Source organism: Orcinus orca, chromosome 1, assembly GCF_937001465.1.
Source record: "Orcinus orca chromosome 1, mOrcOrc1.1, whole genome shotgun sequence".
In the NCBI taxonomy this organism is placed as follows: domain Eukaryota; kingdom Metazoa; phylum Chordata; class Mammalia; order Artiodactyla; family Delphinidae; genus Orcinus; species Orcinus orca.
In genome coordinates this window covers 122921916-122941819 of record NC_064559.1, presented here as the reverse complement: position 1 = coordinate 122941819, position 19904 = coordinate 122921916, and the positions used below count along the sequence as shown (strand labels likewise).

Below are 19904 nucleotides of genomic sequence, written 5' to 3'. Positions count from 1 at the left end.
AGGTAAGGAGAGTGGTTAGGAGGCCATTGTGGTAATCCATCTGAGAGGTGATCAGTGGTGCTGTGGACTAGGGTGGTGGAAGTGTGAATGCAGAAAAGAGGTGGTTTTGAGAAATTGTGAGGGAGAGGGGAGATGTGATTGCATGTGAGTGAAATTCAAGGAAGAATCAAAAGTGACTCTGACTTCTTTCTTTCTACAGCAGTTGGGTTCTGTTTACTGAGTTAAACTTACTGAGGTGTCCAGGGCATTTCTCTATTATTAGGTACCCAACAAAACACATCATGTGTGGGAAAGAAATCTCAGCCCTTGAACTCAGAAGGACTTGGGTTTAAAGTTGTTGCCTCCAGCATGTACCTTTGGAAAATTAATTTAAGCTGAGTATCTATTTTCCATAAATTGCTAATAATAATACCTGACCCCGAGTTCTTAGAGCAATTAGGACTAACACACCTAAGAAAGCTGGCATAGTGTCTGTCAAGCAGTAGGCTCTCAGCATTGCTGTAGTTACCTACTTATGTGCTTATTGTCCCCACTATAATGCAAGTTTTCTGACGGTAGGAGGACACTGCCTGCTACTCATCTTTGTAGGCCCAAATACCTGGTTAAGTGCCAGTGCACACTGGGGAGTCAATAAATATTTGTTGAATGTACAAATAAGACTACTACCATGTAGACAATTTGGTTTCTCTTTTAAAACTAATTTGGCATAAACATGATAAAAATAGTAACCCAAGTTGAGATTACTTGTAATCTCAAATTTTGAATGCTGCTGTTACTTCTGTTAAACATGAAGGCTCAAAACTGTTTCTGTTAATAGAAGGATGCATCCTGTACTTTACTAGATGGCACCAAACTATTGCCCTAAAATAGAACTAACCCGAGGAAGTGTCGGGGGTGGGGGGTGGAGTTGGAGGGCTGGAAACCTGGAAAACCTGATTATAATCTACATTAAGTATCTATTGGTGATCTCAGGGGGTGTGCAAGAGCTTCAGCTGTGCTTTTCCAGTCAAATTCTCACATGCATACAATTACATTTTGCATGTCTAGGAATGTGATATGTTTTAATTAAACACAGGGGACTTTACTCAGTCCCTCATAGAGAAAATTAAGCACTTTTAGGAACGTACATTACTATACCTCATTCAGGCCACTAGGATGCATTTCTGTTGAAGCATTTTTTCTAATTTCTATTTTCTCTAAAACTTTAATTCCCTAGTAGAAATAAGCTGAATGGTGCCCTAGTGGTCTCAATGACTTGTGATTCCTTCAGCACCTTATTAAGTTAAACTTTGCAGGCAATGACACTAGTTTGTTTTTTAGTTTCTTAAAATTCATGTGCTGTGCACTGTGACATCTCCCCTAAAAGCAAATCCACTGAAAAGGTGAGTGGAAATGTATTCATCACGGCTGCAATTTTATTTTCTTTCCCCAGTCCATTTTTACCCTCTGCTAATTGGCTGTGTGTGTTTAGAGGCTTTTGTGAAGAATAAAGATGCCATTGATAGATGAGCCTTACTGCACCTGTTGCTATATTGCTGATGTCATAATTATCCAATATCCCACTCTAGATCTGAGCAGCATAGCAACTGGATTTTAGACCTTTTTGGAACATTGAACCCCTGATACGTTTTTTTCTCTACATTTCCTGTGAATGGTCCTGATGTTATTTAACATCTGTTTTCTGAGTCTGTGTGCTCTGACATTTTGATATTCAGGCCCTTATTTATGAGATACTGCCAGGCATGGAATTAAGAGTTCACAGAGATAACTTGGTCCAGTCTGTACCAGTTTTCAGGAATTGTAAAATCTAAGTAAAATGTTAATCAAGTTATAACTTAGTACCACACAAAATTGTTTGTGTTTTCTTCTGTAAATAAATGTGCCTTATCAGGTACTTCCCTTGAAATTGGAGTAATTCTTTTTTTAATGAAAAATATGAAGATTCACTTATTTATTTTTTTAGGAACCATGTGGCTTTAGATTTCACAGTGTTAGGGCTGTCTGTCTCTACCTGGACATGTTTTCTACATTGTAATTAAGCATTGTGGTCCAGTTGATAGACATCCTCTCTGCTCAAGAGAGTCTCAGTAAGTGGTTTTGATTAATTGACATAAACATGGTATGATGGAGAAAAGTACCCAGTTCTTGGGACAAAAGCATAAATGAGTTAGAGTCATTGCTTGTAGCACTGGCCTCTGTACTAAGTGAATAGGGATTTGAGGGCCACTAATAATCTAAAGCATTATGATGTGAGAACTGTTTTCAATATCTTATAAGGTCATATCAGTTAACTCAAATAGCAATCATCTCATTAAATAAGAAAATTAAATGCTAGTTTTATTGCTGTTTGATATCTATATTGGTTGCTAGATTTTATATTTTTGATTAGTTAAAATAAAAATAAATGTTAACTAATTAATATAATTTATTTGACAGTCACAGTCTTTCAAACTTTGCGGTCCATGGGGGAAAATTAATAAAACAAATCTTTGACATATATTGCAGATCACAGTCCTGAGGCCTAAGGACACCATAGAGACATTATCCATGGTTCAGTAAGAAGGAATAGGATGAATCTGTGTCTACTTAGATTAACCCTCTTTGTCCCAAATATCATTTTTAATATTGTAGGAGATTCTGTGTTGGGAGTTATATGTGGATTAGTAAAAACAAATTGGGAGTTATGAAAGAGCTGAGAGGAATGTAGAATTTCCTAACTGTGGTGGACATTATTTCCAGCTAAGTAAACTCAGAGAGAGTGTATGTTAGAAGTGAAGTTCATTTGTAAAGTAGAGCAAATCCCAAGAGTTTTCCATGTTAATCCTTCAAAAACATAACTGGCACACTTTAAGGTTCAAGGTGATTACTAAGTGTAGAACCTTTCTGTTGCCTGTCCTTGTTTATTAGTTGAGGCCGTTTGCGCTAAGTAGGTGCCTGGACTTAGCATACAAAGCCAATGGCTTGGGTTTATTGTGAGATACTAGGAATGACAGAGTGAATAGATTCTCAAGGTCTTCAATGGTTCATCAACAACAAATGGACCTCTTCCAAATCAGATTAAAGCCCTACACAGATTAGTCCTGTGTACTGTCATTTATAGAATATCTTTACCCAGATATTTTATGGGCTAATAAATATGCATTTGAATACTCCTTTGAACCCCTAAAGTAACTTTTAGGTATTGAGAGCACTAAAACAATTCTTGGTTTGGGATTTTCTTCTTGCCAGACATCATCTGGCAAGCTATAAAATGAATCTGTGCATTGAACTAAAATATTTATTTATTTATTTGTTTATTTGCTTATTTGCGGTATGCGGGCCTCTCACTGTTGTGGCCTTTCCCGTTGCGGAGCACAGGCTCCGGATGCGCAGGCTCAGCGGCCATGGCTCACGGGCCTAGCCGTTCCGCGGCATGTGGGATCTTCCCGGACCGGGGCACGAACCCATGTCCCCTGCATCAGCAGGCGGACTCTCAACCACTGTGCCACCAGGGAAGCCCCTAAAAGTATTTCTTGATTAAAAAAGAATAAAATATGACAGCAGAATTTCTTTATGCAGTAATATTTACCTATTTTCTGTTAGCAATAAACTCCACAACTTGAATTATAAAAGCACACCATATAAGGGAGTTTTTAAGTGCTGTATTAAATAAATGACTTTTCCCTTGCTTAATCTTAATCAGTCCTATGCCATCTTGACACAAATATGTAGCTAAAAGAGATCATTGTTTTGCAAGTAAAGGGGATTGTTCTCTGCTACTTGTTGAAATACCTAATATTTACTCTGTTGAAAGTTTAGAAATTGTTACTATGACTGCTTATAGAATTAATTTATTCAGCAAATATTTACTGAGAAACTTTTCTTAGTTTTCTAGGCAATGGGAGATACAGTATTTAGAGTGAATATCATAGACGTACTTATTCTTATGGAACAGAAGTCTAGCAAAAGAGACATCCAATAACACAAAATGATAATGAAACATGAAAAGTCCAATCATTGGTGAGATTTCAAGATTTGAGAGCACCTAGCAGGGATGCAGAGGACACTTGGGGAGGGCAGTGAAAATTCAGGTGAGACATTACATTTAAACTGAGACCTGCAAAATGAATAGGAGTCTGTCACACGTGGCAGGTTTTAAGTATGTTTATTTATAAAGCAAGGATAAACAGGGGAAAGAGTGTTTCAGGAGAAGGAACAAACAGCTTCTCAATATGGCCCCATGGTTAGAGTGTGGAGCACATGTGACTGGGGGATAGTGTATGAGGGGAGAAATGGCAGGACCGAAGATGGGAGATGTAGGGAGTGCCACAGTGAAGGCCCTCCTAAGCCATGGGCTGTATCGGACATAAGGGATTCATAGGAAATTTTAAATAGAGGAAAATAATTTCAGACTTGTACTTAAAAAAAATCCCTTTGGCAAAAAGGTGGACAGTGGGTAGAGAAGAGCAAGTCACGGAATCTATTGGAGTCATGATTATTAGGAGACCAGTTACAGGTGAAAAAGTATGGGCCTTGCATGATGAGAAATAAGGAGCTGAGGGTTGCTGCACGTGTGTTTAGCCTTAGGAGTTTACGTTACTGCCTTCTGATAAATTCTGTTAGATTCTCTTGGAAATCCTGAGATGACTGCAGTGGGGCCTCCAATGTGGTGATTCCCCACTTTGTTTTGAGGCTGTGATTACTGAACGCAACATATTGTATTTTAGCTATCTTTTTTTTTATCATTTGGATTGCACCTGTAAAATAAGTAGTCTTTAAAATATTTTTGTAAGTCATCCAAACTTTATTTTGTGTTTACATTTATGCTCTGAATGTTTCTTTACTAGAAATTGACTCTTTTTTTGAAATTCTTTACTCCTCTTCCCAGTTTATTTCCTATTCCAGGGAAGTTTTTCTTACCTTGAGAGAACACTTTCTATGGTTACTGAGTCCCCCTCACCTAACACCATCATATCACAGCATGTTAACAACTAAAATACTATTCCTAAATGGGTTTACAATCCCTCTTAGTCAATTCATGAACACTTATTTATTTCACATTGTTACAAACTAGTCCCATGATAACTTCAACTGAGTGGCAATGGAAAAGTTTGTAAACTCAGGCCACGTGGAACCACACATTTTAGTAGTCAAAAAGTAAAGTTCATTCCCCATGTCACGTGCTTGGCCCCTTGTAGAGTAGTGAATATGTATTTGAGTAGGTACCTCCTTTTTATTTCTTGAGTGGATCAGAGCAGCAGATGGCAGCTCTGCATAGTAGAGAAATTGTATTCATTTCCTTATCATTGCTGTTTCACATTTGGTCCCAGGGCAATGGCCTTTTCCCCAGTCTCTAACTTTCTCTACTGCCAGAAATGGCTTTCCTCTTCCGTGGCCACACAGTGATTGACCGTCACCGATAATCTGAAATAAAGCTTATTTCCATTAGTGTAGCCAATAGCATTGCTGTATTTGCCAGACCTCTTATTTCAAGCCACCGCGGTAACAGGGTGCTCTGAAAATCAGGCAACTGTTAGTCAGATAACCTTGAATAACCAGGCCTGCTTAAGCCATCAAGGAACACTTTTTTTTTTTTAACTGTTCTTTTTTTTAAAATTAATTTATTTATTTATTTTTATTTTTGGCTGTGTTGGGTTTTCGTTTCTGCTCGAGGGCTTTCCCCAGTTGCGGAGAGCGGGAGCCACTCTTCATTGCAGTGTGCAGGCCTCTCACTGTCGTGGCCTGTCTTGTTGCAGAGCACAGGCTCCAGACACGCAGGCTTAGTAGTTGTGGCTCACGGGCCCAGCTGCTCCGTGGCATGTGGGATCTTCCCAGACCAGGGCTCGAACCCGTGTCCCCTGCATTGGCAGGCAGACTCTCAACCACTGCGCCACCAGGGAAGCCCAAGGAACGCTTATTTTACACTTAGAAAGCAGGTGCTGGTTTCCCTAGAATTAGGAATTCATGACTATTTCCAAAATGTAAGAATGCAGTTGTCATTGAAACTACTTAAAAATGCAACCTGGACAGATGGACTGTTCTACTCACTTAGCTTTTTCATGCAGTCACGAAGTCTGGTTTCCAAGCTAAGCACCCTTTGATGTAGTTCCTCATAGTCATAGGCTCCAATTTCCTCCTGAATTCCAGTGAGGACGGCAGACAGATTCCGGATTTCCTCCTTGAACTGGGTGATTAACTTGGCATCTGTTTTGTACTGTTCCAGCACAGGAATCAAGGGCAGGAGCTCGTCCATCTTCTCTTTCAACTCCTGTGAAAAGCAGCCAATTGTATTCATGAGGGTCATTTAAACAGATCAAACAGCAACGTTCTTTTTCACATGATACTTAAGGGAGATTCTTAAGACAGATTCGCAATTGCTTATTGATTTTTTTTTTTTTTTTTTTTTTTTTTTTTTTTGCGGTATGCGGGCCTCTCCCATTGCGGACACAGGCTCCGGAAGCGCAGGCTCAGCGGTCATGGCTCACGGGCCCAGCCGCTCCGCGGCATGCGGGATCCTCCCGGACCGGGGCACCCGGTCCCCCTTATCGGCCGGTGGACTGTTAACCACTGCGCCACCAGGGAAGCCCTGCTTATTGATTTTTGATTGAAATTGTGTATTTCGTGAGAATGTAAGTGGCTACATGATCATTAATAGTAATCCACTTATCTCAGCTTTTCAATACAAGAACACCTCTTTAAATGGTTACTTGCTTATGAAACAAATTGATCCTTATCATAATTACAAAACTTCCTATGGTAGCAGTTCGGGGTTTATGTACTATCTTGCTTTCTGGTGGCATTTTATAAAGTGAACAATGCATTATTTAGTTAGGAAATAGAAGCAGGGTCCATCTTCTAGTTACGAATTATTAGAAATAGGTCAAATATCCTGTTTAGTTAAGTCTATTTACCATTAACTAATTATTAATAATATAGGGGTACTTACAGGAAATTTTGGATCCTGGAACAGCTTTTGCCTAACAGAATTTTTCCAACTTTGGGCTTCCACCACTCTGTCCTTCTACTCCTCCCTCTTTTTAATATCCTTCTTAGCACAGCATCATTAGGAAGGTAAGTTCAGCAAGTATAGTAAATCATGCAAAGCTTTTCAAAACTCAAAGAAATGTATGTTGCTGTTTACGATTTTGAATTATTACCCATTCTCCGACTTCATTTGCCTAAGCAAAGATAATTTAGAGCTCTTTATGTAAGGCAGAGTTGCTTACCAGTGTAGTGAAATTAACTCTTTCAGGGGCTAAGGTGCTCATAATTGATGTAATAAAAGAGCACAGAGTTGTTTGAAACTGAAACGTTGATTTTTGTCTAGAGAACAAGAAGTATACTTTGCCAGCACTGTTTCCCTCACTCCTATCTTGGGACTGAGCCAAACCTGCAGTTTCACTTTCAGTTTCTGAACATGTCACCTTTTTTTCCCTTTTAACTTGGTGGTGGTGGTTAGTGAAAATATTTCATGAGTTTGATTCAGTTGTGAGTTTATTGCAATTTATCTCATTCGTTGAAGAGCTGTCACTGCTATGATCATAACAGAAACCATGCTGTATACTAACTAATCTAAGGAGCTGAAAATTGCATTTTACAATTACATTTAGAACATGTTATCACTATCAATGCATTAAAATAGCAGGAGCTCCCATTGCCACCCTGATTTATGGGCTTATGTATCTTGGGGGGAATTTCCACTTGTTCTGTAAGATTGGAATGCTTAGAATTTGTCTGTATGTCCATGTTGAGTGGGAGGGGACAGAGAGTCTTAATGAGAAAGATTGATAAATATCACAGTCAAAAGGCAGAATTGCATAGCTTTGCTCATTTTAGTGGCTCATTTTGAAATAAACTTATTAGTTTGAGCATTTTGTGCTATCCCTAAAGGAAGACAGAGTTGCTTCATTAGGATTTTAATGAGAAGAGTTCTGATGGTACCATTTGCTGCATATTATAGTAACTGTTACAATGAAGAGTTTTACATTCTACTATGGGAATATTGAAAAGAGAGTAATTCAGTGACACAATTTTGGTGGCATTTTATTTCCCCTGAGCTAAAAATTATATATATGTGTGTGTGTGTGTGTGTGTGTGTGTGTGTATATATATATATATATATATATATATATGAATTTTGGGGTCTTTTCAAAAATTTATAATTCAATTATTGTCAGTCAGTTCTAACTCTGGACACTTGTCAGAGAGCAATAGAAAGTCCAACTAATATACGTATCAAATACTTAAAAGATTAAAGTAGAATAACACAGATCTGTGCTTACTTATCCTTTCTAGAATTTCATTTTCTACTATGTTGCTCTTATAGCAAAGTGTATACCTAGACTATCTTACCCAACCAGGATTTCTTTATATAAGAATGATAGTCTCAAGTATGATAACGAGAACAAGCTTTTTTATCATAAAGAATATAGAAGACACAACCTACTTAGATTTTTTGATAAGCTGAAAAGGGTGTGCCAGAGGAGGATTTTCTTCCAATTTAAAAGTATTCTTCAATGTTAAACTTACTTTTGGAACGTTCCATTTCTTCTTCTCATACATGGCACCTCAGCAGCTGGAGCAAAATCTGACTCATGATCGGACTTGGTGAATAAATATATTCAACAAGCATATATTGAGCATTTAATTATTATTATTAAATTTAATTCAGAGAGCTAGAGTCTACCTGGAGAGGCGGTATAGCATTGGTATTAGGAGGCTTAACTCGGGAGCTGGACTTTGTAGTTCTGATACGTATTAGATATACGATCCTGGACCAATTGTGTAATTTCTTTGTACATCAGTTTCTTCATGTGAATGATGGGAATAAACACAGTGTCTACCTTATAGGATTGTTGTGAGGATTAGATTAACTAATATATAGTATATTTAAAGTGCTTGGAACTATGTGTTGAATATGTGTAATTCTTCAAGAAAATGATGTTATTATCATTATTGCTATTTGGAGTTTGACTTATACGTATAAGTTCAGTATCCACGTGGATTACATGAACTAGGAAAATCAAAATCATCATGTCCTATGGTGCTGCCTAAAAATTAAGTTTTCTTATTGGTGGCTTGGCTTCTGCTAGGCAAACTTATAGAATAGGCAACTTTCTCTTTTTTTTCCTCTCAGCCTTGTATCTTTTTGTTTCTTTGTCTCCTCTCTTCTCCCATAAGTTCCCATAGATGCACACCTGTCATCATTTGTCACCAACTCTGCCAGCCCTGGTACTTGCAAGCTGTCCCTTGGCGTCACAGAGTTCTGTATTGACCATCTGAACTTGAATGATTTTCACTCTGAGCCAGAAACCCCGAGCTTCTCTCCTTCTGTCCCCCTTCCTTTCTGGGAATGCTCCCTATGTGCCATAAGTACCGGCTGATCATTCCTACTTTGTTGATAGCCTCAGCATCACATCAGGCTCACGGTATTGCTCTATCGTCTACACCCTAACCCTGAATATTGAAAATAGACATTGAACATCTTTTGGTTTTCTTGATCTCCTCTGTAATTTAGTATTTTCTGGGGAGGAAAGTGGGCAGTAGTCCAAAACCATTTTCTTGAATATTGCCAAGCCCTGTAGCTCTTTCCCTGAACTTCTCTAAACAAAATTAAGAAAAATTAATAATTCTTCCCTTTGCACCATTTTGATGTTTATGCCTCTTTTTACTGTCAGATTTTACCTGCCTGTTTGTTAGTTGTCTTTCAAAGAAGAGAGATTATGCAGTATATACCCAGCAGAGGGCCCAACACTGCCTTGTACACAGTATGTGCTCAATAAATGTTGGTTAAAATTAATTTATTTGCTTTTCAGCCTTATACTCTTCTGTGTTTACCATTCCCCCATAATTTCTCTATTCTTCTAGTTTACTCATTATCTTATTTCCAATAATCTTTAAATTTATTTTTATCTTCTAGGCCTTGCTATAATTTGTTATCATTTCTTAACCTTCTGGCTTTGCTTACTTCTCTCTTCAATTTAATCTCATGATTCAACACTTTAGCCCCCTCTCTTGTCAATACCCTGAACTTTCTTACCCTCTTGTCCTGTTGTACCTTTCTGGGAAAACTGTAAAACTGGTTCAGTGCAAGATTGTTTTTGATACCTTTCTACTCAGGCTCCTGAGCACCACTGAAGAAAATTACAAAACCATGCTAATTTCGGCCATATTAAACTGTGTCATGCAGAGACCCTGTTTCATGTCCCTGACTAGCTCCCTGCCAATCATAATTCTGTATGAAAAGCACTTCTAATGTTTGACCAAGAAGTTGGATTCAGGCCCACTCCCTCACCATTAGCAGTGTATCTCACTTCCTAACTGACAGGGAAAGCAGAGGCTATTATGCTCGTAAAATCACAGTATGTTTTATAAACAATGTGCTATGCCTTTGTAAGGCAGACTATTTCTTTTTAATAGAGGTTCAAATGGCATTATCATAGATTTTATTTTAATCTGTGACAGTGTCATACATAGTTAATAAAAATCCACATAGCATGCTTAAAAGCATTGTTTCTCCATTTTCAGTGTTTCTAGATAATTACCAATAAACAGCTTAAAGTCTAAAAAAATACTTTTTTGTGGGACTTCCCTGGTGGCGCAGTGGTTAAGAATCCGCCTGCCAATGCAGGGGACACGGGTTCGAGCCGTGGTCTCGGAAAATCCCACATGCCGCGGAGCAACTAAGCCGGTGCACCACAACTACTGAGCCCATGTGCCACAACTACTGAAGCCTGTGCTCCTAGAGCCTATGCTCCACAAGAGAAGACTGCACACTGCATCGAAGAGTAGCCCCCGCTCGCCGCAACTAGAGAGAGCCCGCGCTCAGCAACGAAGACCCAACGCAGCCAAAAAAATAAATTAAAAAATAAACAAAATAAAATAAATACTTTTTTGTATCAAATTGTGAAACAGCCCTTGTTTATGTGCTGTTAATAATGGTATTATTGCCTCTTTTAATAATTCATATTCTCTGTATTTCTCCTCATATTAGCAAGGCATAAAATCATCAGAAAATCTTTGATAAATTTAATTATTAATTTTCCTAGATTTACCATTGTCATACATATTGAAATGCCTTTAAATCTATCCAGAATCTCCACCTAGCTCTAGGAGGATAAGGCTCTTTTTATAACAAGTCTTCTATGCATTCCTACCAGCTAATGGTCAGTTTCAGTGGAGAGATTATTGATGTCCCCAGTGAATTTTGAACCTTGCATATATGGGCCGATGTACAGGTATTTCTAGCTGAGTGCCATGGTGGCTGTCCATCATACTCAGTGTCTCATTTGGACTAACAAGATTGCTGAAGTCAAACCTACTTGAAAATGCTTGGTCATTAGTGTCTTCCGGTCATCTTCAATCTGCCGAAACTTGACCTTCAGCCCTTTCATTTGGGTTTCCATTTTTAGAACATATTGGAAATCTCTCTGAGTTCTCAAGTTTAAGACTTCAATAGACTGAGACATGTTTTGAACCTGTTAAACAAGAACATTGGCATTATTGTCTGTTTACAGGTATATACAATCACTACTGAAGTAGGAAAAATGACATTAACATTAAAAACCGGAAGTGCCAAATCCATAATTGCATTTCCACAGGACATACTTTCAGAAGGCTAATTCTTCATGATAAACATTCAAATAATTTAGCAAAAGAAAACTGTACTTAGGCAGGAAATAATAAAATGGACATTCTAGCATTAGAAATGACTAAATATTAATAAGAATTTGATATATCAGAAAAATAAATTAAAAAAATAGAATATTCATTCCAGGGCTTAGTAAGCTTATCATGGCTCAATCTATTAAATGTTAAGATAAGTTGTTTCTTTAAGTACTGACTGACTTCCTCAGGGTCTGGGATGCTTAGCAATTGTGGATGGTGGTGAAGTGTCCAGCAGATCTAGCATGCATTCATTCCAGTACAGTTACTTCAAGCTGCATCTGAAGTACTCCCAGGGGTGAGGCTGAACTGAGCAAGATGAGTGGTGGTAGCATTGGGACACCTCCTAACTCAGAGACCATACTGTTTAAGAGACTTGGAAAATGGCCACTGCATCAAGTGTTTGGTAGATAGGCAATAAACATATGTTAAGGTGATGGTACCATCCCAAGTTCATTGAGCCCCAGGCTATTTAGAAGTGGGAAATAGGTGACCTATAAAGCATGTAGAAATGAGGAAAGAAAGACTAATTCTTATGGCAGCAGAGTCTGGAAAACAAAGTGAAAGCCTCTAATAGGAGGAAAGCTATTAAATGAGTTGAGGAATAGAATATGACTAAACTAATTTAAAGGATACAATAGAGCTCTATACTTTGGTACTCACAGTATTGTCTACAGAGCAACAACGTTGGCATCACCTGTGAACCTGTCAGAAATGCAGAATCTTGGGGCCCACCCCAGAGGTACTGAGGCAGACTCTTCATTTTATCAAGATTCCCTAAGTGATTCTTATGTTTATACATTTTGAGAAACATTGCTTAACATGGAGGAATATACATGAGAAAAGTAAGTGAGAAAAGCAAATGTAAAGATCTTTATATAATTTGAATCCTTTTATTCTAAATAAAATTCACCTCTCTCCCTCTCTCTTTCTCTCACTATGTCTCACACGTACACACACACACACATAAACACACACTTGAGCACACTTATGTAAAAGAAAGGAGTATATAAGCAAAAAACATGGAGAAAGATATGGAAGGATTAGAAGAATACATATTAGGTGGTTAAAATTAGTTTTCTGGTGGGGGGTGGTGAGGTGTGGGTGAGAGGAGAAGTAATAAATATTGTAGAAAGAGGTCCCTGGTAAATATTGTATATAAATTTTATATGCATAAATGAATACATGAAAGCATGGGCTCAAAAAATGGGATTTCAGATGAGTTTTACTTCATTTCATATATTTTTATGTGTTATTCCATGTATTTTAAAATAAGTATTATTTATGTAACACATAAAAAAGTTATTTTCATTGTAAAACCTTGTGAGTTACAAATAAGGAAGGGATTTGTTCAGAGACAATTTCTGTCATCAGGTAGGTCACAAAGCTTAGTGGACCAGCTAGCTTTAAAGAGCCCGTTGTCAATATATTCCTCAGCATTGGAACATTCAGAAAAGGCAGTGAATTCTGCTGCTTTGGCTTGCCTCAGTTCCTCCACTTGTTTTTTTTTTTTTTTTTTTGTCAGAGAAGGTCACATTTTTCTGTTTCTTTTTCTGCTGTCTTGATCCATAGTCCTGTCCTTTATAAACCCTGTCTTTTCGGGACATACTACAGTCTAGCTTATATTAAATCTAATTGTGTAATGTGTGTGAATGGGAAGCAGAAAAGTGGCTGCCCTTCTGTAAACTCATTGAGGTTAGAATCTGTGTCTTATTCATACCTTTTATTCCCAAGACCTTACACAGAACTAGGCGCAGAATAATTGCTCAATAAATATTTATTGGGTAAAATTATCTTAGGCTTCCAACAGTAGTAATATGTAACAAGTATTTTAATATTTTAACAAAAGTATCTTTTTCCTGTCACTGGTTTGGCTATAGTATTACATGACCCTCAAATATTTCTTAATTTACTATCATTCCTACATTCAGAAAGCTTCATTTAAAAAAAACTTTGATGCAGTGCAGAATTACTGAGGCAACATTGAAAGCATGGTAACTGCATCTTGGATGAATGCAATGCTTTCAAAATAATTTTCAACTCCATTATGGTGAAGCATGAATAAAGAAAAGCCATTTGTGTTAAAGAAACTATCTACACATTTAAATATGACATTTGTCTATGAAAACACGCATCTCTGGCATGTCCAATATTTTCCTAGGAATTCTGTGTACTTAGGCAGAATCCATACAATTAGAAAATGATAGGCAAGTGAGAGATCCTGGATAAAGTTAAAACAGCCTCTCTTATTTTGCCTCTAACTTACCCTGTCAATTTAATTTTCAACTTTGTGTTATGTGAAAATGCACTGAGAGAATTTTTGCTGAGACTTGATTGTGACCTTCAAGCAGAATCATGTATAATTATAAGAGCTACATTTGGGGTGATGGCTAGAGATGGAGCTGTCTAACTGGGGAGGATGGTTCTGGGCTGCCTTTTGCTTTTCCTGCTGGCTGTACCTAGGACTGTTCAGTTTCCCACTGGTTATGGAGACCCACTGAGAATCAGTTTCCTTGGTGATACTTGAGATTGGATCCCCATGATTACACTTGTGGGAAGGAGACTCATTCCTCTTTTAGTCTGCTTATCTCTGATGTCCTGCTATTCAGCTGTCTACACATGCCCCTGGGTAGACTGTCTACATAGTGTGGCAAGCTCATTGTTACTCTTCACTGATAATTTTTTGAACTCTTTATTTACCTTGGTTCTTTGTATAAATAAAACGTCTGAGGCCTTTCTGAACTTAAACACAAATTAACTTAGATTTTCACTCTCATTTATAATTAGTGTGGAGGCCACTTGAAAAAAAGAAGCCCTACAGTTCAGTATGCTTGGATAGCGTTGGGATTAACAAAAATAAACAGGGATTTCTTTACTGTAGGTCTTCACAGAACCTTTAGTATTAAACCATGTGACGGAAATCTTCAAGAGTTAAGTATCATGTACCATGTTTCTTAAAATTATTTTATTGGAGGATGTCATCAGCATCCTATTCCAAAAATCACAGTTTAGGAAATATTGACCTAGACAATGCGGGCCTGTACAGAGATGCTACATAGCTAACAGACAAGCATTTTTTTTAAGTGAAAAATTTTAGTTTGTGTACACTAAGACCTGATGTATTGTGAAACCAATTGTAATTTTTCTAATATTCAGTAGTATAAATACTTATTCAAAATATTTGACAGAGCATCAGTTAAATAAGTGTGGGTACCACCAGTGGCATTTTGAATGACACTGGCATAGTGTTGAGAAAATGCAAAGTTGATCTGGTATGGCTCCACAGTCTACTGGTTGAGTGACATTGATAAGTTTTTTAGCCTCAAAAAACACGTTTCCTTTTATGTAAACTTAGAAGGGCAACAACCTCTGCTATAAGGTTTGAATGGAGCAGATACAATACAATAGATGGGAACTATTGTTATTAATATTATTCTCAATAAGAATATTCCCTTACTGTAGAATAAATCAATCCTTTAGTTAATAATGAAATGGGCTGCTTAACGGTCACACTCCTATTTGCCATCTGGTACCTTGGATATTTGTAAAACTATAGAGAAGCCAGCAAGGGACTGGCTCAGTCTGCATAAGGAATGCTGCTTTCAGATGTTTTTTTCTTTGGGTCAGTGCAGCAAACCAGTGCTACTTACTTCCTTCAGGCCACTCTAAATAGTACACACAATTTATTATTCCTCTGTTTCCATAACACTACCAGATGGCGAATTTGATTGATCTAACCTGTGGTGACCTTGATTTTGTTAATAAATTTTGTTTTTTGTCATTTAGGTATTGATGCATTTTTTTAAAACATCTTTATTGGAGTATAACTGCTTTACATTGTTGTGTTAGTTGCTGCTGTATAACAAAGTGAATCAGCTATACATATACATATATCCCCATATCTCTCCCTCTTGCGTCTCCCTCCCACCCTCCCTATCCCACCCCTCTAGGTGGTCAGAGTGCACCGAGCTGATCTCCCTGTGATATACAGCTGCATTTTTAAAGGTGTGATTTTCTAGAATTTCGTTAAAACGGTAAACAAATTGCCTATTGGATGGTATGGTCATATAAACTTCAACGATTGCTTCAATCAATCCCCTTAGTTGTACTTTTCATACCTTATTCATCCTTTACTAATTCCTGGTTTTATCATAGCTCTGGAATACATTTCCCTCTGGACATGAAGAGAATAATATCCACTTTCTGACATTCATAGTTCATTTGAATTTTTCAGCTGATTTTTGAAGAAATGTCCAAGTCTATGTGTGGGTGTGTGTATGCAATGCTGTACTGAAAATAGTAACAGAAATAAGATTATCGAGTCTAAGAAAATGTTTCTCATCATAGTTGATGTAGAAAGAAGATATTTTTGCATAGAAAAGAAGATGGAGTAAAAAGTTAGTAATCTGAGAGGAAATACAAGTTAATAGAAAAGGAAAATTGGATTTAAAAGATGAAATCTTTTTACCAACATAATTTATTTCCCTAGTAACCAAACAATATTAAACTATATGTTTGAACTTTTTCATAGATATAAAGAAAATCTATGAAGAGAAGAATAATCGTAGTTCATATGTCATGAACAGTTTTAACAGTTGAGAGGCATGTTAGCTGGGGTCATTAACTTGAATGACAGTTACATTTGCTCTTGTTTAGGGGACAGATATTGAAGGAGCAGGGAAGACTGGATCTTTTTAAAAAAGAGACTTAAGAAGAGAGAGCAAACAGGTGATGCTGACTCCAAGGGCAAGGGCAGAAAAAGCAGACTAATCTCTGTATGAAAATATGAAAAAAAAGTCTTCTTAAAATCTTAGGGCATCGTTATACTTCCAAGTAATGTACACTGAGGAAAGTTATTTTAATTATATGGCAGTGGAAGAGAATTACTGTAGCTAGACTTAAAATTGCATAAACTAGGGATGTCTGTATTAACAAATTCAGTGCTTTCATTTTTCTAGCTTCTCTTAATTTTCTGTTAAAGCTTCCTATTCAGTGCTATAATTGTGTAGATGATCATGGAAAGGATATTGCACAGAGTGAATTGTTGAGCATGATATCCTCTAAAAACACATACTACCTAATTTATCTTATTATCCCTGAAGATATTTAAAATTCAAATACGTTGTCATCCTTCCATCACTCTGGCCACCCCAGCTGTCCAACTATATTCAGAGGCCAACACAGTGGAAGTGTGAATGAGGAAAATTGAAAGAACCATTCACTGTTTTTTTTCCCTCCCTAAACTAAACATAAATAACCTTTCATGAGATGACTTTCATCTGTGAAAGAATAAATCAAGGGCATTCTGCATTTGATTGTTATGGATCCAGCTTAAGTAAATTATATGGAGAGAATGCTATTGAATGAAATTGAAGAACTTAATGTTCAAAGGAATGACTTAGAAAATGATGTTAAATACTTGGAATTATTCATTATCTGTCCAGATAGCTTGCATATTGTATGCCATTATTTTAACTTCCCTGCAAGATTGTTAATGAGATCGAAAAGTATGAGCTCAAAGAGCCTAGTGTGATCCTGAAAGTTGAGGCTGAATTTCTGTCATTGAAATAACATTTCATACTATTTTCTTCTTAAGGAGAGATAGACTAGATGTTAAGAAATATGACAGAAAACCAGTCTTAAGGCAAAATTGGGAAAAGTAAAAGTCATCTAAATAGAACAACAGAACAGGAATCTTGAGGTACTACTTTAAAGGAAGGGGAAAGTGTTTATTTGAGAAGGGGTACAAAAATTGGAAGAACCCTCCTCACCATTACCTGCCTTCCCATAATTTCTTTTTCAAAGAATAGTATATTTCAGTAAAAATATTCACAGGGGACAGAGGACACCTACCTTTTCCAGCAGCTGGCGAAGCTGCCTGCTTTTGGCATCCCGGGAGCACAGGTTTTGTTCTGGAGCAACCACTGTGCAAATGCATCGTCCATCAGGATCCTGTGCTGAGCTGTATACCTGCCACCCTTCTTTGGGACTAATCTGAGTCTGAGGAAATCAATAGCACAAAACACAGAAAACACAGACAAAGAGAGAAAGAGTGTGGGTTTGTATAATTGTAAGCAAAGCATGTTATTTTTTGATATTTAAAGTTTGTGATTTTATTCTCTAAAGTTAAAAAGAAAGAGATTAAATAATTCACATAGGCAGCACAGCTTCGTTCAGTTATACCTTCCTTTTCAGTGCTCAGAAGGAGAATCTTTCTTTTTCTTTTTATTCCATATTATTAACTATTTATTGATCCTACACCACTTCCTAATGCTTTCTGTCATATTTGGACAATTTAATGCAGCTTTAGAAGTATCCACTAAATATTCAATACTTAGTCACATATCACCAATCTTTCTACACAGGCTCTGTTAGCTTGTCTTCCTCAACAGTAAGTGGTAATTAGTAGTATGTATTTTTCTGATTATTACTCATGTGTGATATTCTGAAGCAAAGTCCTCTCCCAGAGAGCTTCCCATGTATTGAAGGGTCAATTATTAATAAAGCTGGAAAGGTATCACATGAGAATATAGGGTAAAAATAATTAGACCAGCATTGTTTTGCAAAGGATATAGAGTCTCAGAAGAGTTAAAGATAGTATTTTCGCATAGGCCACCAAACTGATCTTCCCAAATTACTTTTGTGCACTTGTCACCCAAACTCCCTAGAACCCTATCTTAAAGTGACATTCCTGTTCTCCTGCAGTCTGCCTCCTATTTATGTTTCTAGTTTTTCTGTATCTTCCTATAAGAAACTTCTTTCCAACCAGATTGGTCTTTTTGTGTCCTGAAAGCGTGCAACCTTGTTTCACATCTTTGTATGTTACTCATTTTGTTCTCCTACTTGGAATACCTCTCTTACAAACCTTCAATTTATTCAGTCCTCATGGTTTCAACCTCTTCTGAAGGATTGTCTGTGTTATTCTTTAGGCACTTAATGTGTATTTTCTAGTATTATTATCTGTCTTTCATATGTCTTTTTCGATAATTAGTCCATATCCAGCTACAGGATATATTGGCTACTTCCTATCTGCCATATCAAGTACATTCTGTCAAGTACAAAAATAAGTAACTTATTTTTTGTCTATTTATTTTTCAGAAGAACTCTGCTTTGAGCATACATTCTTCACTATGCAGTCAGAAGCTGTTGTGGATGTCTTAATGCATAGCCCAGAGAGACACTCATTCATTATTCCAGGTGCTGAGAGTGTCAGTGGCTTGACTCTCAACTGAGTTCTCTTTGGGGTTTGCTGAGGCTGAAGAATGCTGCCTGCTCAAGGTCAGACCCTATTACACGGGATAGCTCACATCCATTGACTTGCTGATGCATGGGTACAAAGAACGATGCTAAGAAGTAGGAATAATTATTATTCCCATTTCACAGAAGAGAAAATTAGTTAACTTGCCTAAGAATGCACAGTTTGTATATAGTAGAGCTATGTATGAAGCCAGAGCAGTACTGTCCAATAGAATGAGAGCCATGTGTATAATTTAAAATTTTCTAGTAGGCAGGTTTAAAACAGTAAAAAGAAACAAGTGAAATTACTTTTAATAATATATTTTATTTAACCCAGTATATCCAAAATATTATCATTTCAGCATGTACTCAACATAAAAATTATTCATGAAATACTTTACATTGCTTTTTTCTCCTTTTTTGTACACTCTTTGAAATTGAGTGTGCATTTTACACTTATAGCACACCTCAACTTGGACCAGCCACATCCCAAGTGCCCAATAGCCACAGTGCCCTCCTTATTGGACTGTATAGCTGTAGAATCTTGCTTTTAATTCCAGTGCTATGGCCATATTAATATGATGCCGAACATCCAGATAATCGTTCTTAAAGGTCAATCATATGGATATTGGAAAACCTACCTGACAGGTGTTACATAGACAGAGCATCCAGTTTGCATCTGAGTTTCTTTTTCCTGTGGAAATATCAGATAAACCAGTGGGCCTCCTAGCTAAGCTCTGACTAACTTCTGCAGCTGGGATCTGAAATTCTTCAGTCTTTGTCCTTCCCTCTATGGTTTCCAGGGAATCAGCAGATAAGGAGATATTTCTTATATTATCAGGAGAAGAGGGAGATGAATTTTGTCTAGAAAAGAAGGTCTTTAATGACTCAGGCTGGAGGGGCTGGAACAAGGAAGGATGAAAGAAAGGCTGAGATGGGGCTAGGAACATGGAGGTGAATGGTGCCCAGCAGAGAACTATTTTGCACAATGCCCAGTGTTACTGGGCTGGTCTGTTTGCCTTTAG

The 19904-nt window shown here is 37.3% G+C and overlaps 1 protein-coding gene across 2 annotated transcripts in view; it reads right to left on the bottom strand.

The window, feature by feature from the left end:
• OLFM3 (olfactomedin 3) overlaps positions 1-19904 on the bottom strand; it is a 196488-nt gene that overhangs the window by 26832 nt on the left and 149752 nt on the right. For both annotated transcript variants that reach the window (XM_004263092.4, XM_004263091.3), the window contains exons 2-4: positions 17497-17643; positions 11301-11456; positions 6028-6247 (exon numbers count right to left, since the gene is read on the bottom strand). In XM_004263092.4, coding sequence (XP_004263140.1) covers positions 6028-6247; positions 11301-11456; positions 17497-17643 — 523 coding nt within the window. The remainder of the gene's footprint in view (positions 1-6027; positions 6248-11300; positions 11457-17496; positions 17644-19904) is intronic.